At 38.7% G+C, this 26,350-nt stretch overlaps 1 protein-coding gene across 13 annotated transcripts in view; it reads left to right on the forward strand.

The window, feature by feature from the left end:
- The window catches only part of LOC103133520 (protocadherin-15), a 191,749-nt gene that overhangs the window by 157,322 nt on the left and 8,077 nt on the right, over window positions 1-26,350 (forward strand). For 6 of the 13 annotated variants that reach the window (XM_016667929.1, XM_016667930.1, XM_016667928.1 and 3 more), the window contains 8 exons: window positions 1,531-1,746; window positions 3,607-3,695; window positions 4,490-4,666; window positions 9,925-10,143; window positions 11,438-11,446; window positions 13,175-13,294; window positions 14,304-14,309; window positions 16,177-20,791. In XM_016667929.1, the coding sequence (XP_016523415.1) occupies window positions 1,531-1,746; window positions 3,607-3,695; window positions 4,490-4,666; window positions 9,925-10,143; window positions 11,438-11,446; window positions 13,175-13,294; window positions 14,304-14,309; window positions 16,177-17,707 (2,367 nt within the window). In that variant the 3' untranslated portion in view covers window positions 17,708-20,791. Of the gene's footprint in view, window positions 1-1,530; window positions 1,747-3,606; window positions 3,696-4,489; window positions 4,667-9,924; window positions 10,144-11,437; window positions 11,447-13,174; window positions 13,295-14,303; window positions 14,310-16,176; window positions 20,792-22,107; window positions 22,130-22,672; window positions 22,718-22,862; window positions 22,937-26,350 lie in introns of those variants that run through there. The other 7 variants (XM_007545284.2, XM_016667936.1, XM_016667938.1 and 4 more) reach the window with 5 other exon arrangements.

The following is a 26,350-nucleotide window of genomic DNA, read 5'->3' on the forward strand; positions in this document are numbered from 1 at the left end:
AATTGTTTGTGATTGGGCAACAGTAAAACCCCAGACAACTACTCTGTAAAGTAATAATGTATAAACCCAAATGGTAGACATGGTTATTTAAACTTTCTATAAGAGTGTTTATTGCAGAAGTTTTCAAAGTATTTTGTTGAATGTTTGTATGTAGTATTGGAATAAAACAAAAAGGCAACTTCTTTTTGTCTTATTTAACTTGGAATGCACCAAAGTGTTTACTACTAAGTGTGGCAGTTCGTTATATGCCATACTTACAAAACTGAGAGCCGTTTTCCCCATCCACTGGATGATATTTGAAGATAAAGGTTATGAAAAGAAAAGTTTACGTCTCCCTTTGCTCCACAGAAACACACAGGTATTGCAAGTGTTTTATGAATGCATTTAATTATGTTTTTAAGGTTTAATTTTGGTAGTGCATACTTAAGATAATGAATGTTCAATAAAGCAGATAAATCTGTTCTTTGGTTAAAAAAGTATGTTTCCTTGGGAAACGTAATTTTGTTCAAAGACTAATCCGACTCGTGGCAATGCAAATTACTCTTTTGGGCTTCCCCTGTGACCGCCTGTTCCCGTGCCTTTTAAAACTGCGAATAGTTGTACTTAAGCATGAGAAGCTCCCAGGCTTATTTCATAAAAGTTCATTCTTTGGTGCTTGTAAAGAAGAACTAAGTGTATGCTAAACCTGAAGCACAGACTTCTAGTGCTCTACTTTAAGCACCTCACTGTGTGTCCATAACAATTTAAGGGATTTATCTCTCTATCCGTAATGTTGGCAAATGTAATTCATAAAAATGTATTCTGGTGAGAATATCTGACTGTATTGACTTTTGCACTTTCTTCAAGACTGCATCCAATACTGTGTACCCCCTCTGTTTCAAATTGCAAGACAAAAAAAAAAAAAAAAGAGAGGTTGCTGCAATTTATCAGTGTCACCACATACACAAACAAAAGACACTTGTATCGGAGCTCAGTGGCTGATCAGATTTGCTCAGTCCTTGATAGTGAAAATTTAAATAAAATGTACATTTTAAACAACATATACATATACCCCCTTCTTTTTGGTGGGGTTTTCTTTAGCTAAAAATGAGCTCATTGTTAGACTGCCTGACCAAACATTTTTGTTCAGTCCCCACACTCCCATTATCAAGCACACCACGCTGCTGTTTTCTCTGAAAATATCACTCTGCTCTACCTCATCAAAACCAAGTGTCAGGCACATCGCAATAATTGGATGCATATAATGTCACTGGGGACAAATTTGGATTTGTTGCTTATAAATACCAGCACGATACTTTTCCACCGTGTCAATTGGACTTTTTCACAGTACATGTTAAATGTATTCCAGTAGGTAATGGGCAGGTATATTACTTATGGCTCTAGGCCACCTTGGCACATGCTTGGTATTTATTAAAAGCGAATTAGAGCACTTAGAGCAACATTGCCATTTGACCTCTTTTTCTAAATATTATGTTGATCATTTTTAATTTCTTTTCCACTTTGTTACTGCTTGCTGCTTTTCTATTACAGGCCACTGATAAGGACACGGGGAACTTCAGCGCCATGGCATACCGCCTAATTATACCTCCCACAGCAGAGGGTCAGAACAGCTTTGTCATCGAGGCCTACACTGGAATCATTAAGTCAGCCATCATGTTTCGAAATATGCGAAGGTCCTACTTCAAGTTTGAAGTCATTGCCACTGATGACTATGGGAAAGGTTTCAGCAGCAGTGCTGAAGTGGTGGTGAGTATTCTGTTTAGAGGTTTTTGCAGTCTGCACTGCAAGTATGTACACATTGCTAAACACAATTTTCAAGGTGATTATGTACTCCTGGTTGTTGACTAACATGTCACCATTATAGTTGCAGCCTATTGATTTATTGTCAGAGCAGTTTACAAAGCAAACCGATGCATGAATTGTCAGATTTATTTTTTTCCTCAGTTCCTGTACAATGTGTAACTTTTGTTTTAGACAGCTGATTTGCTTGCCCGATATTTTATATGGGATTTTGATTAAATACTACTTAATTTCCCCATGTTATTAATAACTTGAGTCAAACTCAGACCAAAACTCTTTCATATCTTTATGGGTAGAATTTAAGAAAATGCTCTTTTAGCTATCATTGATGCTGTTTTCAATCACACTGTACATGACCAGAAATCACAGAACTTTCAGTCATAAATGATGCAGAACACAAACAATTCTTATCGAATATCAACCCTATTAAGTTTGTATTAAACAATCTTATAGATTTGTTCTACTTGAGGCATCACAAAATGTGCAGTTGAAAACATTAGAAGGCATCTCAGATTTTATCAGGTAAAAGGGTGTTTGTTTCTCAGCCATGAGATCTGAAAACTCCCTGAAAGTCTTATTTTCAAAAGCCACATCAATATGCTGGAGAAAGTCCACAACTGGTTGCCAAAACAGATGCACACAAACAGTTTTACACAAAAAGAAAACATAACTATACATACCTTATTTTTACGAGAACACAAGCACACAATCCCATGCACTCACAAGAAAACATGTGTAGCTCAAAACCTTCAGAATTAGTTTGAAGACTTTAACTTTCTGCTATGAACTTAAAAAAAAAAAAACTATATAGTTATTGTGCTTAGTTTTGGAATTGCATCATGTGATAACATTGACATTTACAGTTTATTTTGGTTGGGTATATAGAATAAAGTTTTACTTGTGCTTCTGAGGAGTAGTGGCAACATATGTTATTCACAACAATCATTAAAAAGATTCAGGTGCTGGTTATGTGTAAAGGTGAAATTGGTTTACCTCGGTTAAAGCTGATCTGTTAGTATTACTGCTAACTTGTTAAAGGACATTTATCTTTTGCCTTAAAATGCTTATGCGGTGCATTATAGTTTAGTGAACCGCATCATTTGCAGAGGGCAAAAGCTCTCAATGTGTGGCCTTGGCCACTAGCTGATAATCTAATTAGTTATTTGTTTCAGTACAGAAATTAACTCAAAATTATATATGCATCTGCCTTGCTTTATGTTTGCCTTTTATTGAAATAATTTGCTCAAGCACCCGCTGTTTCTGTTCTGCTGTTCCCCAAATGAAATACAGTTTCTGTTGTTTTTTGTTGTTTTTTTTGGGGGTGGGGGGTTGCCCTTACTCAGGGGAGGCTTTTTTGTTTTTTCCGTTGCAGTGAATATGTCTGGCTAACAGGTCTCTAATGAGACAGAAGGAGGGTCTGGGACATTGCCTGAATATGAGAGAGCGGCGAGTGCATAAGCATGGCACTCGTTAATTTTCAAGGGGAAACCTAATTTTCCAAGAGCCACATGGGAGATTTGGCTTCAGAGCACAGAGGCCATTGCCTATGCACTTAACTGTGGCATCAGAATTATAGACCTGCTAGGTTTGCCGCATGGCACCAATACAAGCAGGCAATTACCGGGTCTGACTTGCTGCATCAAAAGAATCATTTAAATGAGTCGGCCAAACTCACAGTGGGGTACATGAATAACTCGGCTAATCACAATTTATCTTGATTTCCTGTGGTCTTTTTAACTCGTGGTCCCATTTTTTTTTTCTGTCTCCCCACCTCCTTCTTCCTCTGTGCTCCACTCACTTTCTCAGGTTTCAGTAGTCAACGCATTAGACATGCAGGTCGTTGTCTCCTCTGTCCCTCCCTACTTAGTAGAAGAGAAGAAGGAGGAAATCATTAGGTAAGACATGAGTCAATCTTCAAATTTGAAAGTAAATACGTCAGTTTCACTTAAAAAGAGAAGCATGGTTGAGGGTATGCAGGACTATAAATTATGTGTGTGCTCATTCTCATGTTGTCTGAAGTAAACATATGTTAAATAATTACCCTACGCAATATTATACATATAAATGTACGTCTATGAATACTGTCAAATAGTGTAATTGAGCTGCAAAATAGTACATTTTCTTGACCTGTATTATTTTTCACTCACTCCACGTTTCCTTCATTTGTGAACAAGAATATTCAGTTGCTCAATTCAAAATTTGAAACCCATAAATGTATGACGCAGGCTGTATATTTCAGGCTGTATTTCTGTTTTCTTTATTATTGTGATTTATAAGCTAACGAAAACCTCAAATTCAGCCCCTCTAAAACGTTACCACACCAGTATAGAATAACAGACAGTGATGCTCTGTAAAGAGGGTTAATCCATTAATAAAGAAGATAACTGTTCAGATTCATGCCTTTGTATATATTGATAGAGTTTAAGTTTATGCAACTGGGAGAATGCATTCCCAGTTGCTTTTTAGTGCTTGTAAGAGCCACCAAACAGAGTTATCACAGTGGAAGTGTCTTGACTGCAAAGGTTATGAACAATGTCAGAAAGTTGATGAAAGCCAACAGTGCAAATTCTACTAGATTTATATCTCCAACCAAAATCATCCTTATGTTTGTCTAAAATAACTATTTTTTTTAATAGGTAGGCTTCATTGTTCCTCTGTTCATTAAATTGAACTTAATTTTTGGTTTTAGCATTCTAGAGCGTCATGTGCAGGACCAGATTCCCGGTGCCAAGGTGATCGTTGAGTCGATCGGGCCACGTCGCTACGGCGACGGCTATGAGCTGGAGGACTACACCAAGTCAGATCTAATGGTGTATGCCATCGATCCACTGACAAACAGAGCCATTTCACGGCAGGAGCTCTTCAAGTAAGTGGGTGAAATTTGTCACAAGAGTTTGAGTAAACCGGTTGCCCAAATGCTCTTTGTGTAAATGAATCCTCAGGAATGTTGGGGTTTTTGGCTTAAACATAGATGCGTTTTGCCTGTAGCCTCCACTGACCTTTTGTCTTTTTCGAACAATGAAAATTTATTTCTCAGGTTCCTCTAGGCATTTTCTTTACAGGGATTTCCCTCTGTTACCTCTTTCTTGTTTCCTCACAGCCTTGATTATCCTGCAGGTGTACAATGTCTGTCAATATTGGAAGTCACAGTATGAAGAGGATCGAGTGAGGTCAAAGTAATATTAACTGAGAGTCTAGTGAAGAGTCATTCCCAATCTGTTGAACAACCTATCATTCCAGTACCTCAAAAGCCCCTTAAAGGACCTCAGAGCTGGGAAAACATAGCAGCGTTGAGCGCTGTGTTGCTAAGAGAGTGTCCTAAACCACAAAAAAGACCATCATTATAGCCAGGTGGGTGCAATATATTTTGCACAACAAAAACATAAAAGGGTAAAACTCAGAACTATCCTTGCACACACAGTTGCCATGTTCTGTATTCTGTATCTTTAATTTTAGTTTTGTAGACAGAATTCCCCACTTACTAAAATACATCTCTTCACTTTTCTGATGGAACAGTACATTAATACTACTGGGACTTATTTTAAACTCCTTATTTTCCATCTTACTCTGCTGGGTTTCCTTAGGCAGTAAACGTTTTAAACTAATGGGAATAATAAGGTGAGCCGAGTGCACTGTTTGACAACCAAGATTAATTGTAATGTATGTGGAATTGAATGGAAATTACTTTTTTTGTAAAATATCTTGAGATGAAATCTGTGTTTGAATGGTGCTGTAAATATATTGAGTAGATTTGAGTTTGTGCTATTTTATTCATTCTACACTTACAACAGTGAGCTCCTTCTATTGCTTTTGATGTTTAGCTTTGTACATATTTTTTTAGCTCTAATGAAATTCTCTTAGAACGAGAGTTCAGGTGGGTGTCGGATTATTTCTCTGTCTTGTAATCTTTGAAAGCTAACTGCATAGTTTCAGGAGATAGTAGAGGGAACAGCATGTAAATGTGTTTGTGAAAGACTGAATGTAGTGTGAACTGCTTTGGGGTCCTCTGGATTTGATAAAATGCGATACACGTACAGACCATTTACCATTCGACTAGACACCATTTGAACTGTAAATAGTGGCCTCTGTCATGAATGATTCAGCTTTTTAATACCATTCACCTTTTTCTGTAAAATCATACTTTAAGTGTGATGGCTGATTAAATATCGCATTGGTACATTTAAAAAGTAGTATTTTTTTTTTCCCAGATTCCTTGCATATACTGTTCTTATTTTGATGATTGTGTCTTACAGGCAACAAAACCCCAAATATCAGTGTCTCAAAAATGGAATATTGCATAAGACAATTGAAAAAGGTATATTTTAAAGTGAGGTATGATGTAAAGTTGACTGTTTTGACTTCATATCATGTTATAATCTTATTCCTTCATCATAAAGTTCTCTTTTATTCTTTAATGCATGTTTGAGAAATATTGACTCTCCCATCGCAACCGCAATTTTCCAATAGGACTAGTTCCAGGTCATGCTGGTACAGGAATTCAGGTTCAGGTAATCCAATAATGGTTAAATAAATTAATTGATAATAATAGAAATGTGTAAGATGATGAGCAACTTGGATCTGCTATCTGGTAAAACTCTGTGGAACAAACAAGCAGGTAAGTAGTGTAGACAACAAACTTGGAAGATTGCAGAAGGAGGAAGAAAATCTTTACTTGGTAAAAGATGGTTTCCTGGGCACTCCTCTTTAGAGATTCCTTGGAGGAAAATCTGTGAGGCTATAATCAGCTTTCAGGTACATGAAACAAGTTTCAGTGCCAGAATTAGTGTAACTCACAGTACAGACAAGGAGCAGACACAAGACGGTGATAAAGAGCCTGAAAACAGACTTTCAGAATAAAAAAGAAAAAAAGAAACATGGGACAGGAATGCTTGAAGGCTTTGACTTGGATGAGGACAGACAATATTGCACTGAGTGACTGAGGACCAGGTGTTTAAATAGACTTTAAATAGTACTGGAAAGAGCAATGAACTAATCAGCAGGAGTGGGACAAACAGTGAAGCAGTACAAAACATGGCAGGGAACAGAAAAATCATGACAGATACAAGGCTGTGTGAACTGTGGACGTCAGAAAACACCAGCAGATGATGTGGCGTCCCAAAACATCACTGATGGTTAAAGTTTCAAGCTGGACTTCAGAGAACATGGATTCTGTGCCTTTCCAATATTTCTCCAGACCCTGGGACCTTGATTTTTTATTTTTTATTTTATTTTATTTTTTTTATGAATACAAACTTTATTTTCATCTGAAAAGAGTATTGTGGACTACTGAGAAACAGCACATTTCTTTTTCACACCTCTGATGTTGTCCCTCGTTCCGGCAAGGATTTGTTTCGGCTCTTAATCTGCTAACTCCTACCTCATTCTCCCTTTATGAAGCGCCCTCAAATTCTTGAATGGATTTTGCCTGACTGATTATCCTCACTGTGTCTTTTCCTACCCCACTCAGATTTCTAATATGCTTGGATACAGCATTCTGTGAATGAAATAGTTCCTTTGCAATCTTATGACTTTCCTTCCTTGCCAAGGGTACCAATGCCTGTTTTCTGGACATGTCACATCAGCAGACTTCTAGATAATTGTGAAACCAACGGACCCAGACTAAAAGACCATTTAGAGGCTCAGAAAATCTTTGCAGGTTCTTCAGGCTAATTAGGTGATCAGGATTGTGACACTTTGAGTTCCAATATTTAACTTTTTCAGTGACTTTATAAAACCTTAGTCAAGTTTGACAGAAGCTTTGTCATTAAGAGTTTCAGCGACTAATATTTTATTCTAAGGTTTAAAGCATTTTGGAATTTTACAATATAATGTATGTCATCTTGTAGTAGACACACAGCATTTACACATGAAACTGCTTTATAGATTCCTGCATAATTCATATTGATCAGTCTAATACTATTGATGTATATTTCTATGAATTCTTGTTGATTGTCATTCCTTTTTTTCATGCTGAAGGAAGCCACCCATCTTTCACCTTTGAGACAAAAAAAAAAAAGCCAAGTTCATTTAAACATTTTATAGCCGTGTACGATTTATAGATCTTTGATCTTTGAAAAATACATGTGTGCTTTTCACAATCCAAGGACCACTAGAGACAAGACAGGAGTTTGTGCCAAGTGAAGGGTATTACTTCTGTTTTGTAAGCTGCTTTTTTGGCATTTGCCAAACTATCAGTTGCAATGGCGGCGAAGCCAATAAAAAGAGATTGTAGCTAGTTTTAATACATTAGTGCTGTTTTATAAGCATCTCCTTCCTTTAAATACAGCCAGAAACCCATATATATTCAAAATGAAAAGCTATTTATGCATGCAACACATGTCTGACAGTGCTGAGGGGTAATTGCATGTTATATGGCTGTGACTTTGTCGCAGAAGGAGAAAGACGGTGTTGTTAGCGAGTGTTGTATTGCAGCCTGTCCCTGTTCCACCTTGAATGCAACACTCACAACCATTTCAGCTCTCTACAGGATTGATTGCCACAGACCAGTTAATGACCTTCATCTAGACTTATTTATCCACCTATGTAAAAAGAGAAATGACAGTAATTGGACCTGGCACCATGTGTGCTTCTTTGTGATGGAGGATGTTTGAAAGCTATTATCTTTTTGCTTCTTTAACAACATGATATTTCTACTACAATATAGGTGCTAATTTGGCTAATCTGGTGATTATAACCATGGATGTGAAATTCTGCTCATGTAAATACTTAAAAATTTTTGTCTGATCAAATTCACAGTTAACTTTTTTGATATAATATTTTATGTCATTGATACGGACATTAAAATCTGATTTATTTATTTTTTTGTTCATTTCTAGAGGTGCATCAGTCATAATCATTTGCTCAATTTACAATTTCAAGTTTTTTAGAAAATTCTGATCTTCTAATATCAATGTTGACCATTCCTTATTTCTCTGTAACAACTGCATATATTGTGTCCCGTGTGGCTCAGTGGTAGATCAGCTGTTCTACCAGTGGTAGTTTGGAGCTCAGTGGGTTTGATTCCTTTACTTTATGTCTTCCCCTTTTCTTTCTGCCTTTCTTCCTGTCAAGCTATCAATCAGTAAATAGTCATTATCATTTTTATTAACACCAGAGACGATGTGCAGGATTGGAGGGTTGCGGTAAAGCATGGTTTAACTGACTTAAAATAAAGTCAGAATGATTGTAAATCTTACTCTTTTTTTTACTTGGATTACTGTAAAGATCCTTTTCTGTGGCTATTTTCTAGAACCTGCAGGTTCTTCTTAGGTCAAAGATTTCCAGAGGCTGCCAACATCTCCAATACACTGTGTTCCAATACAAACGTGCTGAAAGCTCAAAAGATTAAAACAGAGCTGCTTTACTGTCAGACATCTTCCTGTGATGAGTGAGATCAGATCTAGATCTCTTCAATCTTTCCACAGCCTGACAAAAACATCTCTAAGGGAGGAATAAAATGTTATATGATGGAGGGTTCTTTCTTGGATCCAACCAGAAATGCTGAATTAAAACATGACGAATGTGTGAAAAGTCCAGCACCTGCTGGTCTAGCTCTCTATAGTGACAGCCTAATTTAACAGAATATTGTGTGTAATTTGGTTGCACTCCCTGTGAGGGACTGACCAGCTGTCTGGGGTGTAACCCATCTCTCGCTTAAGAACCGCTGAAGATGGGCACCTGCCCACCTGAAACTCCACAAGGACAATCTGGTATAGACAATAAATAGATGGATAATTGTATTCCTTTTACAAAATGTGATTGTAAAACAAAAATAGCAAGGGTTAGGCTGCCTGTTAGGATTTTGTGTGGAACCCTTGTGCAGTCAAAAAAAAGTTATACTTTGTTCAAAGAGCTATCCTTTCATTTAACTTGACTCTTCTCCATTAATTAAAACAATTATTGTGTGGTTAGTCTGCTATGTGCTGACATCTGCCAACTAGAAATTTTAAAAGTGGGTATAAAACCAAATGTATAAGACTCTTATGTTAACAACTGTGTGAAGAGCAAATAAATAAAACAGCATTATCTTTGTGTATTAGACTTGAATACACAAAGAAATGCTGTTTATTTAGTTGAGTGCAATAAATAATCCTGTTTTCCCTGTCATGATTTCTCTGTCTCCAGGTTTCTTGACGGCAATGTCTTGGAGATCAACAAAGAGGTCCAGCCACATGTGGGTGAGGGTGGCCGCATCCTGGAGATCCGCTCACCAGACATTGTGGCCAGTGTGAAGAAGGCCGCTCAAGCTGTGGGCTACACAGAGGGAGCGCTTTTGGCCCTGGCCATCATCATCATCCTCTGCTGCATTCCTGCCATCCTCATCGTCATGGTCACCTACAAACAGTCAGTGCCCATTCGTCAGCCACAGTTCTTGATTTTGTGAAATTAATAGACAAACTTTTAGCAGTCTTTCTTGAAGGAATTTCGCAAGGAAATTTCTAACAGCGAAGATTGTTAACTATCTTGGGAGATGCCATTTTGCAGTTTTCGCCAAAGGGTTTGCCTTGTGTAGACAAGTCAGATATTTATAATTGATGTTTCAATGTGTTTTTAACATCCTACACCCTGTAGGCTGTTGAGGGAAAGCCAGGAATAAACACAAACAAATTCATTGAAAAGAGTACTTGTGAAGTGTTGATGATAAAGGGGAAGCACCTCTCGCTTCAATGCCACCTCTAGCTCTCTTGCTTTCTCTCTCTGATTATGTATCTTTCATCAAACATGCTGACTGCGCACTCTGCTGGGCTAATCTCCTGCTCATGCTCTGTGAAAGCTGATTAATTAGCACTCATTTGCGACAAACATCTACAGCCAATTGTTAGTGTCGTAGCGCATCTTTGCTCTACTTAATCAACTCCAGCCGACGCACACACACAACGGGCATTGCGCCCCTTATTTTCCAGGCTGTGCTGCAATATGCAAGAGTTTTGTCTTTTTATTTATTTTTTATTTTTTGAAACGGCATCCACATCGGTGAAGTAGACGTGCTGTAATGTCTGCAAGCGCGACATTCCTTCTCTTTGTAGAAGTCGATGTGCTTCAAAAGGTTATGTGTGGCAAATGTTTGTTCACGGCAGATGGGTGGATTGGTTGTCCACATCCGAATGAATGCACCAAACACATCCGAAAGCTGTTGATGGCGACTTTAGAGATGAAATGCAAACTGTCATGGCAGATGGCACTTTGTAGGTGATGACATTACAATGTAATTTTCTCATTGATGTTTTGTCAACACAATTCGATGCTGCATAAATCTAGAAATCACTATAATATTTACGACATCAATTTGCTTACTCGTGCGGAATAATTGAATTTTGTTTTTAATAAGCAATATGAAGCATACAAGATTCACTTCACAAATGAGTGTTAGCTGGGAGCCCTGCAGTCATTCAAGCAGGGCTAATGGCTTACATCAATTTGGGTCTTTTTTTTTTTCCTTTAATTGTTGGTCTTTATTGCTTTTTTTTTTTTTTTTAAGCAAAAAACTACTTAACATGTTAAAAAAATACCTATGAAGACATTACCCACATAGGTTCAACGTGATTTTATTTGTGATTCAAAAGTATAAAATTCTATCTAACTTGTCTTTTTGTCTTAATTCATCTCTTTTTCTCCGCTGCTTGGAAACTTTCATCAGATTCAAAGAGTAAGTAATATTTTTAATTTCACTTTTCAGTGTGTCATAGAAATTTAGGTTTCATCTTTCTCCATTCATCTTCATTTTTTTAAGCTAGACCAAATATTGCAACTGTGTCACATTAAAAAAAAAAAAAAAAGAAAAAAGGTTTGCCCATTAATGCCACCTTTCTGTAATGTTGCTGACATGACGACATGAAGCAACACTGACTCAACTTGTGGATCACAGGCTGGATGGGTAATTTGGCAGAACACTTCTTCTCATGCAGAAAATCTGATAAAATTCAAATGAAAAATGAACCCAAAGCCAACACACGTGATTGTTCTGTTGGAAACAGTTGATCTGACATATCATTTATGCTTAACTGCGTGTACTGTAATGTTTTTCTCTTTCGTTCTTTTAAAATAAAATAAAAAATTGCTTCTAAAAAGCACACACAGCAGTCATGAATATGGAGGAGATTTTCCACCCAAAAGATCCTGGAAGAGGTTCATCATCACTGCTTCTTTATGATTTAAAGCATTCTAACATTGTATCTATTGTTGTGTTCTCAGACGGAAAGTTCCACTTAGCAATATTTTTTCTTGTGACAAAATAAATGCTCTGGAAAAAAGTGAAAGGGCTGTCGAACCTATTTAGGTTCAACATATAAAATGTATCTGAAAGTGAGAAAATGGAAACGCCGTAGCTTCTGGGAAAACAAATCGGAAGTTAAAGTCATATGAGGGGAAAAAAAAAAAAAAACTATGATACTGTGGTATTTTTCCAGATATAAGTAAAGAAAATATGCACTTAGTCTTCTCAATATATGCTTGTGTCAGTGTCTTTACTAAAATTCAGTGCAAAGAATTTTAATTTCAAAGCAAGCTTTGCATTGACTTAAAAGAAAATGATAATTAGTTGTCACACTAGGCATTCCAGAAATCTCTCTTAATACAACCATAGGCCTTAAAACCTGTCAATAACATGCATTATTCCTGATGGGGGGCGGGGGGGAGTGGATCTCGAAAATGCATATCAACTTCTGGCAGCTGAGCAACAAATGGGTCTATTAAGGTTTCTGTAACATCACTGATTCACCAAAACCGCATTTGATTTATAAAAGTTCTGGTGATTTTAAATGTGTAGCTTTTGAGATATAGAAGTAACAGTTTAGCAAATTCTTCAAAAAGAAATAAGATTAAGTAATGTGAGACTTTAGAGAGTTCAGGGACGGCTCACATATGCCAAAGATTTGAACCCAAGTTATGATTCATGTTGTTCCCCCCTGTAAGTTAAATTTTTATCCTGTGATAATTATTAAGATAGTGTTTGACAACTGTAGCACAGGATTTTAAATATGCTGTTTGTAGAATATATATTTCTTTCAATCAGATGTGTGCAACTAATATAACTGCTGCTTAAGAGAAGTCGGCTCATTGGGTAGTTCTTCAGTGTAACATGGGAAAAATTCTTAGCTTGGCAACTGTGCTGATTTTTTCTCTCTCTCTTTGAGAAGTTATAAATATAAAATTAGTTCTCTGCAATTCACATAAATCTTAACATTAAATCAGTACAATGAATGACAAAGGTCCACATTAACTGACTGGAACTTACAGAAATCTTATCTTAAATAAGACAAATATAAAGAAGGCAAAAGATTCCTGTGTTTTCATTGTTCCAGGTTGTGTCTTTCTGTTCTGCATTGCAACGTGAATTGCTTATCATTCTTTGTGTGGATGTAAACACTTTCTGTAGGCGGCAAGCAGAGTGTGCCAAAACTGCCAGGATCCAGATGGCTTTGCCACCGGGAGGGAAAACGGCTCCAGCCGCTGCCCCTACTGCTAACCTCTACGAGGAGCTGGGCGACAGCAGCATGTGAGTTATGTCCCTTTGGTGTCTGTCACTTGTACCCACACATCCCACTAACTACAGTGATGTGCAGGCTCTTTATCTAGTTGCGCAGATTTTTCTCCACTGAGGTTTGGATCAGAGGCGTTGCTCTGAGATGAATGCTTCTGCTGTTGTCTTGGCTTTTTTCCTTCCTGCTTTTTGCAACTGCAGTTTCAGATTCTCAGCATTAGTGCATTCTTCTAAATAACGTTGCTGGTAATTCTAGATGTTAACCTGAGAAATATCGCTGCTGCCCATGACATAATAGTATATGCCTCTTTGCATCACTGAACCCCTGTGCCGTTTGTCTTCTTATCCAAGTTCTGTAACTTGACACATCCAGCACCGTATGCCACAGAACATCTGGCGATACAACAAAATAGCTTATGTATGTATTTCTAATATGACTGTGTATGCATTTTTGCAAAACCCTCTCTCAAGGTAAGAGTATCTGAGTTCATAAATTACTATAAACCTTCCTTTGATTAATACACACAGAATTTCAACTGCTTACTTAACTTCCATGTGTGTCCAGAGTACTATGCCATCAGCAAAATTGAATTTCCCACAACAAAACACGGCCATGAGGGTGCAATGCAGTCTTGATATTTGCAATTTGAGTTCACATGTGCGCTGAATGTAGCTGTTTGCATGTGCAGTAGAATGAAATATTTCTGGCAGTAATGCTACTGTTTGTCTTTAAAAACATGAAGTTTACTTGCAGTCAACAAGGAAAGGCTTTTGAGAGGTTGCCAAAAGCCAATATTTCAAATATGTTTCAGAAACAAAAGAAAAAACAAAGTCTATATGTCCTTTATGTCCAAGTCAAACAAACCTCACTACTAATTAGGCTCTATGCAGAGATGTGCTATATTCCCACATCTTTTTTTCAGTACCCTCGTTTCATCATCAACACCTCTCACATTTGTGTATTAGTCTTCTTACCATCTGTCTGTTTTTGTATTCCCATCATTTCTTGTCTCTCTGGATTCAGACTGCAGTAAGTAATCCTCCCATGTGAGCTTTATGAATATTGTGAGTAATTACCACTTAACAGCTGCTCCCGCGTCTCCACTGTCGCCTATAGCGTTAGCTAAAGATATGCATATTGAAAAATGTATGAATATGTTTTGGTGCAGAGGTTAATACCGGACTTCTTCTGTTAACACTGAATTCTTTCTTCGTCAGTGTTAAATGAGCTTTGTGAAGGAGTGGTAGTTTCAAGGAGTACAACAGTTTTGTGTTGGTATTTTTTAGACTTGGTGTTTTATTTTTTGTGTATGTCAAGAGAATCAGAATGCGCTTTATTAGACGTAGCAGTGCACTTTTAAAGATATTCATCCTCTCTCCCATCCAATTAGACCACTCTTTTGTTTTATGTAATTTCCTTATATTCATATTTCTCCATATATCCTTGTGTTGTGACTGATTTTAAAAATGCAAATGTATGGACTTGTGCTTCATTAGCTATTTCTAGCAAAACCCAGTGTGTTTGAGTCTTAATATTGTCTTGTTTTTTTTTAAAGCCATCCAAAGGATGGTGCTCTATTTTGAATATTTTTGAAGATTTTACCTCGTCAGACTAAAACTAAATCACAGGGCAAAAGCATACACGATTTTTCACATTTTGTCACATCACAGCCAAAAACTTCATCATACTTTAATGGGATGGCAAAAGTGTGCCATGCATTTGTATTACATGGTCTTTACTCTGAAATCCCTATTAAATTTAAACATAGACTTCAGAACTTCCCTAGTTACTAAATTGAACTCACCTGAGTGTCTTTTAATCCCAGTAAAACCAACTATTTTATAAAGACCTCAGACGTCCATTTAAAAATATTGGTCAACCCTCATGAAGACCAAATTTCAAGGTTTAAGCAAGATTCAAAATAAAAACTGATTAATTCTTCTCACATAGCAATAGTGGCAATGGTAGTAGTAGTTCACCCTGCAATCAGTGTATCAATGGTTTGATTCCTCATCCACCCACTCTTGTTATTTGTGTCCCTGGAGAGGAGACTTCTGGTGTTGGTCAGAAGGGCAAAGTGGACCTACTATGCGCACCTACTATTTTATATTTCCAGGTTTCTAGTCAGTCGTGATGTCTGGAAAATGAGCCATTTCAAAAACTCCCCAATTGTTAAGTCACTAACAAGAGGCATTGCTCAGTCACCTAGCAACCCAAGCAGATCTCCAGCATCTTAGCTAGTTTTTAATGCCTGCTGGAAAAGACGAGTGTTCTGTCGTTTACTTATCATTCTTGTTTGTTGTGTCTACTTCTTCTGCCTCTAGGTTCGACTCAGTTAAAGATAGTTGATCATCTGTCTGTAGCCCTGTGAGTGTAAATATTGAGTTGCGGGGTGGTGGTGGCTAGCAGCAGCTAGGAACAAGAAACCCTAAAACAGCTCTTTATGAAAGAAGTTCAAAATACACAGAACTGACCAGACTGAAGTCTCATTATCTAAGAATAATTTTTTTGCAAATATTCTAATGTAGATGTTTTGTGTAGCCCAGACATTGATCCTAACCTGTTCAAGGAAGCATAGCAGGTCCTCTTTACACAGAAAAGCAGCCAACCTTGACTGCCTTGGTTATCATAGGTAGACAAGTTGCCTTGGTAACTTTGAAGAAGGTGCAGATGGCAATAGCCCAGTTGGGTTGACTAGTTGTATTTGTGAACTTGGACTTTTATAGCAAGATGATATTCTTTTAAAATCTGTCACAATACTAATGAGCTTAGTTTGAATAGCACTGCTGCTTTATTCTTCTCAAACCTTCTCTGCATTCTCACCCCTCTACCGCTGTTTTTCACCTCTTTTAAGTTCTTTTTTTTTTCTTTTCACCTTCACCTTCCGCTGGGATAGGGCTAAAAAGTCTGCCACTGAGGAAACCAACCATCAGAGGATTTTTAGCACCCTCACCTGTCGCACCATTGCAGCCCACAGCAACGGAGCACTCCTTGTCAACTTGCCCAAATCAGAGAGCAACGTAACTTATCTCTCTGATGGAAATCCACGCACCACCCACAACCCTGTGTATGATGACAGCAGCCCACTCAGCAGCCCTGTTCTTTTTGCAAGGGAGGAGAATCCAAATGGAAACTGGTTTGCCTTTTCTCCCTCCAATTCAGCCGGGTCAGGGTGTGCCTGGTCAATGCCTGCTCGCATTCACGGAGGGCCGCACGGCTACGAAGCGTCAAGAAGGCAAGGTCTTATGGACCAAAATGAATGGGAGCTGCAACTTCTCCAAGCAGACATTAGAGGCCAGCAGAATCTCAAGAGGGTGGATAGACCGTACCTGAGTGACAGCATGGAGTCCAAGTTGTCAGTTCGTGAGCAGGCCAGGCAGTTTGAGCAGCAAGCTTTCCAAGAACGTAAGCAAAACAGAGACTCGATTGGCTCCCTTTCTTCCATCCTCATCAGAGATATGGACAGCGATGACGTGCTGGAGCTGACCTCAGAAGCTCTGCTCTCCATCATGGATAACCCTCACAGCCCCATGAGTGTCGGCAGAGATGTGCCCCCAAGCATCATCATTACGCAGAAGAATGATTCATGGTCCCCATCAAACAAGAGACCAATGCCGCCCGTTCTGAGAAAGTTCAGCTCGAGCATCTCCAGCTACATGACAGTGCAGCCCTGTCAGATCACTGTCGAAATCATACCAGATCCACCAGAAAATCCACCGCCCCCTCCTCCTCGACATTCGCGACCACCATCCCCGCTCACGTCTCCTCCACCCTCTCCACCCTCTTCTCCTCCACCATCTCTTTGCTCCAATCCACCTTCCTTTCCCCGCTTTGATGAACCTCAAAACACCAATCCCGTGTCGCCTCCTTCTTTTAGAAAGCCAGTCGCTCCCCCGCCTCCCCCACCACTTCCTCCTCCCTCACCTACTAGCAACCAGCCACGACCAGTGATCCAGTTTGTCCCGACCTCTCTACCACCTTTATCCTCTCTTCGTCCAGTGTCGGAGCGAAAACACCCTCCTCCTCTAACCTCATCAGAAAACAATACTGGGCGAAAGGAGCTGAAAGGAATCCTGAAAAACATCCAGAATCTGGCTGACATTGAGCGATCTGTTGCCAACCTTTATAGCCAAGTAGACAAAAACTGCAAGGTGCCCAAGTTTAACAAGAAGCCACAAGCGACTGAGGAATCAGACGGTGCTAACAGATGGCAAAGCTCTGATCCAGGTGACGAGCAGAGCTCGCCAAAGCAAATCGTCACCAGCTGTGAAATTCAAAGTGATTCAACAAGTTTGAACTGTGCTGAAAATGGAGCAAGTAAGTCAGACAGTGCAAAGGAGTTTCATCCAACCAGCCAACTGAACACAAACAGCCCCGATCCTGCAGAACTCGGTGAACTCAATTCTTCTCAGTCCACAGTATTCTAGTTTTTTTATTATTATTATTTTCATATCTTCTTTCACGTCTGCATCTCTATGCCTGTCATTTTTATATTGTTTGTATGGATTATTATGTGCAGTATCTGACTCATGTTTAATATTTTAAACAATTGACGGTTTTTTAGAAAAAAAAAAAATTTTTACTTATTTTTTTGTGTGCTTAACAAATTTTAGCAACTTGCCAAGAACATGTCAACAAACTTGCCGTACTACCTGCGTAATATGCTTGAAAGCTTGCAAGAGACATTCTAAAGGAAAATGAAAATGTTATTTTATTTTTATTTTTTTTAAGTTTTTGATATTAGTGTTAAAAATAAACTGGCATTAACATATTATCTAAGTTCTGGTCTTAGAAAGGTGTTGTTTTTTTTTCATTTATCCATCTTAGTATTAATATTTCACAGCCACATTTTGTTATTTTATATTATATGAGCTCTCTTGCCAGGCTAGGTCCTGGCAAGCTGCTCAAAGCTACCAGTTCTCATGTATGTTTCTTGACACTGGACTTTTATGTTAGAAATTTAAATAATGCCTCCTATAGAAATTTATAACTGATTTTGTGCTTTACACTATTACTCTACTTCATCAGTTTTCTCTTGTAAATTAGGTCATAGATTCAATAAGGTTCCTCACATATTTTATATTTAACCACATTCAGAAAGATGCGGTGGTGTCCCTGAAGACACTTGGAGTATGTAATTATCTGCAGCTGCTTCAAAACTACATACAGGAATGAATGATTTTAAACTGCAGAGAGGTGGGAATCTGTGAAATAAATAGTGTCTCGTGGGCAACAACTCTGGATAATATACACAAACAATGTGGAAATATGTCTACTTGTGTGGATAAAAATTTCCGTTTCACATTCCCTTGGAGATCTCAGCCTCTCAGCTTGAAAAAGTAGTAACTATTATGTTAGCTCAATGGAAAAAAAGGCTAATTGGAGACCTAATCAATTGTTATTCAAGGCCATTGTCTCTGGGACTATCAACAAGTGCTTCCCTCCTTTTTTTCCTCTCCTATTCTTGTGACCCTCTGACTGTGATTTTCTCCTTTGCTTGTCCTCGACTCTCTTTGCAGTTAGCTCTCTAATGCTCTTGAATCCTTGGCTTCTACTCGGTAATCTTTGGAGGGGGGGGTTTCCAGCAGTCCCTACTAGATTTTTAGAATATTTTTTATGCGGTTGAGTTGTTCTAAATTTCATCCTTTTTGCACTCGGCCTCTTTACTTTCTCCGCTTTTTTATTTTCTCCCACTTACTTTTTGTGTTTTTGTTTCATCTGTGATGCCCCCAGGCAAATGGACTTAGCATACCTCACATCCAGACCAATGTAATGTTTGATTCATCACATGTTACCCCTGATGGGCAGATCAAAGCCTGGCTAATTCTGTATTCCGTGTTCACTACATGGGGTAATCTCTTTTTTAAAGAGGCTATCAGCTCACATGCTGTTTCTGTCAACCTGAAAGTGGAGCGAATCACAATGGATAGTATGTTTTGGCATTCTGTCATCATTTTTTAATTCCTTTTGGCCATAATTGATTATTTTCAGCTGATCTAAAAAAGTATAGTTTTTTTAAATCCATTAAAAAAAAGTTTCAGAATTCTGAATTGCAAAAGATCAATTGAAGTTGTGTTTTGTGTGACAACAAAACCAATATTGGCATGCTATGATGAGGTGTGTTTTGCAGAATAAAACCTTTACAGCTACATCTCCACCAGATTTGTTTGGTGCGTCATTAGTTACCATTGCACAACACATTAGCGTGGTAGATTGATGTCATCACCTTAGCACCACCCCATGGAGCAAAGTTAAATTTCTTTGGTAACTCCTCCAGCTTTTTTGCTTTGTATGGTATAAACTTGAAACTGTGTCCACTAACAATTCATAACCACACTTGACGTGTTCCAAAACCCACAGGAAGTCGTCACCAATCCTTCCCAATGGAACAGGTAGTGACCATAGCTCATGTTTGGAAGGTAGGATTTCAGCAACACTTAAGACTTGCTGCTGTATCCCTACTGAAAGGTACTGAAAGCACTTTCAAAGGTTTGCTTTATGTGCCACCTAGTGGATACCTGTGGGAATGGCATGAGTTCGTCGGCGATGAGGTGGTGATGACGGAGTTCCAGTTGTCTCTACACAGCTGTTCAAGTATGCTTGCAAGACTTATGCACGTCAGGTTTTATTCTTAGCAAAACGAAGAAATCTAATGAGCTCAATCTATTTCAGGATAACATTTCTTTGAAAGAACTGGAAGGTGTACTTTTCCAACCAAAGACTGTCTTTGTCCACGTTTTATTCCCTGGGTTCCTCGGATATACAAGAGGCCAATGAATCCTTTCAATTCAGCATGTGACTTGAGCTGTCACCATGAAGTTAATACTAGTAATACTACTGATACATTTTATTTCAATGTGCCTTTCTTGGCACTCAAGGCCAACCTTACATCATTTAACACAAAAAACAGTCACAATATTTTGATGCACCTCATCCACAGAGCCCTCACTGATGTGCTTTAGCATCAGGGAGGGCACAAGGAAGCTGCGAATGCAACCATTGATTTTTCACTTTGCCTAGGGTGTAGTAGGCCAGGCAGCTTTCATGTGAATATTTTGACTCTGCCACCTTTTCTCTCTTCCATCCAGCCGGGAGGGAGGAAAGGTGGCAGCCTGCTGGATGTTCAGCAGGCTCAACAACTGTCCACACACTCCCATCCTTTATTTTCCACTACCACCAATAGGCTGATCTCCCTGTTGGCACCCTTCATTTGTTCTTAGCAGACTACATGTATTCTATTTCTATTCAAATTGACAATTTTTAGGAAAATTCAGGAACCACCAGGTATTTTTTAATTTTTTTTTGGGGGGGGTGGTCACTTTGCCACTGGCGTCATTTTGCAAAACAGTCAAAATGACACCATGCCCATTCCATTGTTGAAGAAGGCATTTGATTTTATCTGAGGGAGCCAGTGGAGCAGCCAGCAATTTTTTTAAGGGCGGCCACAACCGTTCCCCCCCGCCCCCAAGGCTCCCCCTTGTGGGCAACATTGGCATGGTTTGATAGTTTCAGATTCAGTTTTTGAACCAACTTGGTTCAAAAGACTAACACATTCTCCCTATGTTTGTGGTTTTCTAATCTTTGGTGGTCTGTTATTTGAAACTTGTCCGTCTAATAAACTCATATAGCCAGAGGTAAGTCAGCTGTGCCTGGGAGGTGTGGCATATAACCACAGGCAGCTCCACTGCCATCTAATTGAGCACCTTACTTAATTTTGCTAAATTATTTACTTTTATAAAGAAACTAACTTAACAAGACTTAACTTTCTTATTTGTGAACTCTACAGTAGAATATTAATCATTTCAAATTCATTGTCTCAATGTGGTTCTTAGGTCAATATTCTTAACTCTTTGTGCTTCTTTATCATCTTCCACCAAGTCTCTTTTGTGTGCAGTCATCTTCAGGCTGTTCACTGGGTTATTTTTCTTCATGTAGCATGAAGCAGCAATGGGTAGCAGCCAAGCGAACAGGTCATCAATCAGATCCCATTCCCATCATCAGCTGTGCCTGGGAGGTGTGGCATATGGCTGTGCCCTGTCCCTGCCCCATGGTCCCTGCCCATAACAACAGATTACAGCTCTCCTGAGGAATGTCATATCATTGCTTGGCCATATATCCAAGAAGATGAAAGTGATCATTACTTATTTGCCCTGACAAGCTGGAGGTTTGAATGGAGCGACTTGTTTACTCGCTATTTCTCTGTGACTTTTTATTTAATGCCACTGCAGATGCCCGTTGTTCTCCAAAGCAGCATTGAAATGTTTATTATTTTATGCCTGATAGACTATTGAAGAGCTACTCACTTCAAGTTAACATGAAAAATTAACAGGTGACGCTTGTGATAAAGAAAGAGTCCAAGAGAGGCTTTGTTGTTGCCTTTGGTAGTATCATGATATAAATCTAAAAAATTAATAACTCTGACTGCAAACAGTCTTATTGTGTTGTCTCTGTTATGTCTGCCAGCAGCGTCCCCCACCATGACCATTTAAACACTGAGTCTCCCTTTACAATCCTCCTCTGTTTTGATGTTTGCATTCACTGCATCTTTCTTTCTCTCTTTTTTTAATTGAGATAGTGATGTTGGAAAAAAAAACTGCGTTTATCAGCATCACAACTTTTGCAACCTTTTGAAAACAATATCTGCAACTCTCATTAAACAGATGAAAATGCACAGTAAGTAAAGCTGCAACTTCCTTACTGGTCTGCAGAAAATAAATACACTAGTGATGTAGACTTAGAATTTCATATTTAAAAGCAACTTTAAATCTTGCTGTCACCCAATACTCAGATGTCTTACTTTATTTTTATTTTTTTCTGTGCTGCCCAGGAGGCGTGGCCCTGGCAGAAAGGTAAGCAGTTTTGTTCTAATGGTGTCTGGTGGTGAATTATATCCCAATTTTCATGCATGCAATTCATTTGATGGTGTTGTTACTGTACACAACATGAATAAATTAATTTAAAGTACCAGATTTTAATTGTGCTAAACGATTAGTATTTTTTACATGTGTTTTTTTTTTTTACATCTTCTACAGAGATGGGAAAGCATCTTTTATTGTGAAAAAGCTAATTAGAAACCAGACAATATATCAAGATTCAAAATGTAGATTGATTTTTATTGTTTAAGGGATTTAATGTATCCAATGTCAAGCTGTTAATTTCTGTCAAATTTCCTGTCACATTGTTTAGTGACAATTTTTTTTTTCATTCCTTTCTGTTTTATTAGTGTTTTAACCTTTATCCACAGCGGTTTATAAAATAAGCCTATGTGTAAACAAAGATTGAAAAGGGCTTTCTGACTTTTCATTACAAACTGGAAATTCATCATGCGTTTGTCTCTTTCCTGGCTATGCCTCACTTTCATTGCCTTACCCTTTCTCTGCACTAACCTTTAACAGCAGCAACAACAACTGCTGAGGCCATCTCTTCTGAGACCAGAGGTAGAAACTCCCCTGCTTTCCCTAATTCATAGGAACTGTGCATTCCTTCTGTTGTACACTCACTCTTTACTGAGCTCCTCCTGTCTCCCAGCTGTCTAGCTAAAGAATGCTGAGTAATTTCTGTGTCTGCCTCTCTGAAACACAGGAACTCTCCATGGAGTCGGGCATTGACCCAGGCCAAGACTATTACGCACAGGACTATTATAATTATGACCAAGGGTGAGCATTAACCGCATTGTATTAGTTTGTTTAACAATGTTCTCAAAGTCTCTTCATGGTAAGGTCTTTCTTGGAGTCATGGGGATTATTTTCACACGTTTTCCAAAAGTACGGTTCATTTCGTCCCGTTTTTGCATTCCAAACCCCCAGAACTTGCGTATCGAACGCTTCTCCAACCAAACAAGATCGTTTAACTGGATGCTGTCTTCACACCTCTGACAGCATCTTTTATTTTATTGTATTCAGGTTGTTTTTGTTGTTTGTGTCTTACATGACCCATAGGGCCTAAAGAGAAAAAGCATGTCAATTGGAGGGGAAGCTGCTACAGAGGAATTGTTATTCATTAGGAACTCTCGCTCCTTTCGCAGCTGACTTGCACCACTTTGGGAATTGCGTTGCAGTTTCATCTGAATGGGGAGGAACTTTTGCACATTACTAGCTTAGATCAAAGAGACTGTGACGACACAATTAACACAAAACGAGCCAAATTCAACTCAAAACAAAAGTCTGACACAAAACAGTGCCACTCAAAACAGACGTAGACTTTTGTCTGCCCCTGAGCTGCTCTTTAGAACTACAGACATGGCGGAACACACCGTTAATCCTTTTCCTTTTGTGTTTTATTTACCGTTGTCATAGCAACTGAACTAACGGGATTAAAAAGAGCGACAGCGGTTCTAGTTAGCTGAGGTATAAACTTACTGTGCAGGAGCTGAATTGTTATCTGTTTATATATACAGATTGCTTAATACACCGTCAGTTATCAACTTTGAAATAAAACGGTTCTGGAAGTTGTTGGAAAGTAATATTGACATGTTGTTCAGATTGTTTTTTCGTTACATGAGTCGAATCTGTTTAGCTATATTGTGTCTTTCTGTGAACATGCTGGTGTACAGGAAAAAAAAAACCTAATATATCGCATATTTTTTATGCAGTAGAATATGGGATAAAAAATGGGGGTTATTTCTGAGACTTAAGTGTGTGACATAAGCTGTATCTTTGTATTAAAGGATCTAAAACTGTTTATTACAGGAATAAGTATATTGTGTAGATTGACAAAAAAAATAGTGCGGACACAATGATTATTTTGAAGAAAGATCAGATATGATGCTGTTTGGAAATGTTAACTATTTAACCAGAACAGATTCCAGGAGGATTAGTGAAGCACAGATTTGTTTCTGCCTCATCACTCCTACATGTTCTAGACTTTTTACAGGAAAATCAGCATCTGTTACACCGACACCAGCCCTGATGTGTGAAACACATGTTACAATCACAATCTTTAATACATTTTCTGGACATGTTGGCATCAGGGCCGCTGCTATAAACTCATTGCATCTCTGAATAATGCCGTTTATTTTATATCTTATATGCATATCATCTAGTGGTGGCAAAAGCAACAAAAAATTTATTATGCTATGTACTTAAGATGGAATATATACACATATAATCATGACATGTTTTTGATTAAAGTAATTTATCCTCGGTGCAATTCCAGTACCGAAGAATTAACTTTACACCAGGTGAGTTTCTCACCTGAGAATGTGAAACTACTGGGCTGATTCTGTGCCTTCAAATAATTTTAATGCTCCTGTAGAAGATTCATAACTTAAAAGTTACAGGAACCTACAAGTTAACTTATAAGGAACAGGTCTGAAAAACAGTCTGTGTGCTACACTCAAGAGAGAGATTCCTTTGATGCATCAAAGAGTGATGTCATCACTGATCATGTCATTGTTACCATAGGAACTAAACATTCTAATGGTGCATTCACACCAAACACGTTTTGAGTGTCAGGCGAGTCTGCTTTATATTCAAAGTCTATGTGAAGTATTGAATGCGCTGGACGCGTCAAACGCTCCAAACGGTTCAAATGGCGCCGCGCTAGACGCTCGAAGAGCGCCGCAACGGCCCTCGACCCAACGGCCCTCTCCACATAGAGTTTGAATGTAAACCAGATGCGCCTGACGGTCAAAATGTGTTTGGAGTGAATGCACCATTATATGTCCAGTGTCATATTAGGTCCATCATATTAGGACCAAAGACTTGTCTTAATATGATGGATTCATTGCTTCGGGTCAGGGGTAATGTTTAGAGGTAAGATGTGAATTAAGGTTTAGTTAATGTTAGGAATAGACTAGTAATGGTTTGGGTTAGGGAAAATGTCTGGGTTAGGCAAAATCGCAGCTACTAAAATGTAGGGAAATCAATGCAAAGTTCTAATATGGGTCAAAATAGTTTTGACAAGCCTGTATAGAATTTTGTTTTCTAAATCATTCTATAAATAATGATGATATAATGTTAGGTTGTTTTTCTGTCAATTGCATAGCTGCAGTACACTAGTAGTCTAATGGGTTGAATGTGCTGAGAAATGCATTAGAAACCAATCAAAACCAAAGGGCAAACTTTTGGTTCTGATTGGTTCCTAATGCGTTGAATGATTCAACACATTAGAAACCAATCAGAACCAAAAGTTTGCCTTTTGGTTCTGATTGGTTGTTTCTGGACAGTAGCAGAGCCAAATGAATTTTCACAAATTCTCTGTTTTCGTATTCTATTGTCAACTGTTTAACAAATATTCATGATGATTGATGGATGAATATTTGTTAAACAGTTTGAGGCTTTGCCAAATTTGTGCAAAGCCTCAAATTTTCATAATGCAAAGTGTTAGCAAAACCTGGGCTTGGATAGAGACCTAGGTTAGTGCCACCTGGGTGTGGGTCGGTGTAAAGGCCGAGCCGGGCTTAGCTTGGCCTTCGTGCCAACGGCAACATGAAGACCCTCCATGCAACCAGTGGAGGTTGGTCGCATGGATGTCTGTCTTTCCTCGGACCTCCATGTTTGTGTGGAGGTGTGGCTTTGCGTGGACTCCTCTGTTTGCAACCTGAGTGTGGGTTGGCGCAAAGGCTGAACCAGGCTATGCATGGAGACCCTTCGTTGATTCAAAGTCTGTCTTTCTTCGGACCTCCCTGGTTGATTGGAGGTCCATCTTTCTTCGGACCTCCCTGGTTGATTGAAGGTCAGCCTTTCTTCGGACCTCTCTGGTTGATTGGAGGTCCATCTTTCTTTAGACCTCCCTGGTTGATTGGAGGTCTGTCTTTCTTCAGACCTCCCTGGTTGATTGGAGGTCCATCTTTCTTTAGACCTCCCTGGTTGATTGGAGGTCTGTCTTTCTTCAGACCTCCCTGGTTGATTCAAGGTCTGTCTATCCTTGGTCTCCTCTGTTTGTAGGGAGCCTTCTCTTTGCCGGGGGACCTCTGGTCGGGTGGAGACTCTCGGATGGTTGTTTTCCAGAGCAAGTTTCAATTCCACCTTAAGGTCTGCAACCTGACCCTGCAGAGCTTTCACCGTCTCCTCCTGAGCCTTAAATTTGGAAGCTTGCTCAGAGTGACTTTTGAGCTGCTCCTCATATTT

This window comes from Poecilia formosa, unplaced genomic scaffold (assembly GCF_000485575.1).
Source record: "Poecilia formosa unplaced genomic scaffold, Poecilia_formosa-5.1.2 Scaffold12, whole genome shotgun sequence".
Classification (NCBI taxonomy): domain Eukaryota; kingdom Metazoa; phylum Chordata; class Actinopteri; order Cyprinodontiformes; family Poeciliidae; genus Poecilia; species Poecilia formosa.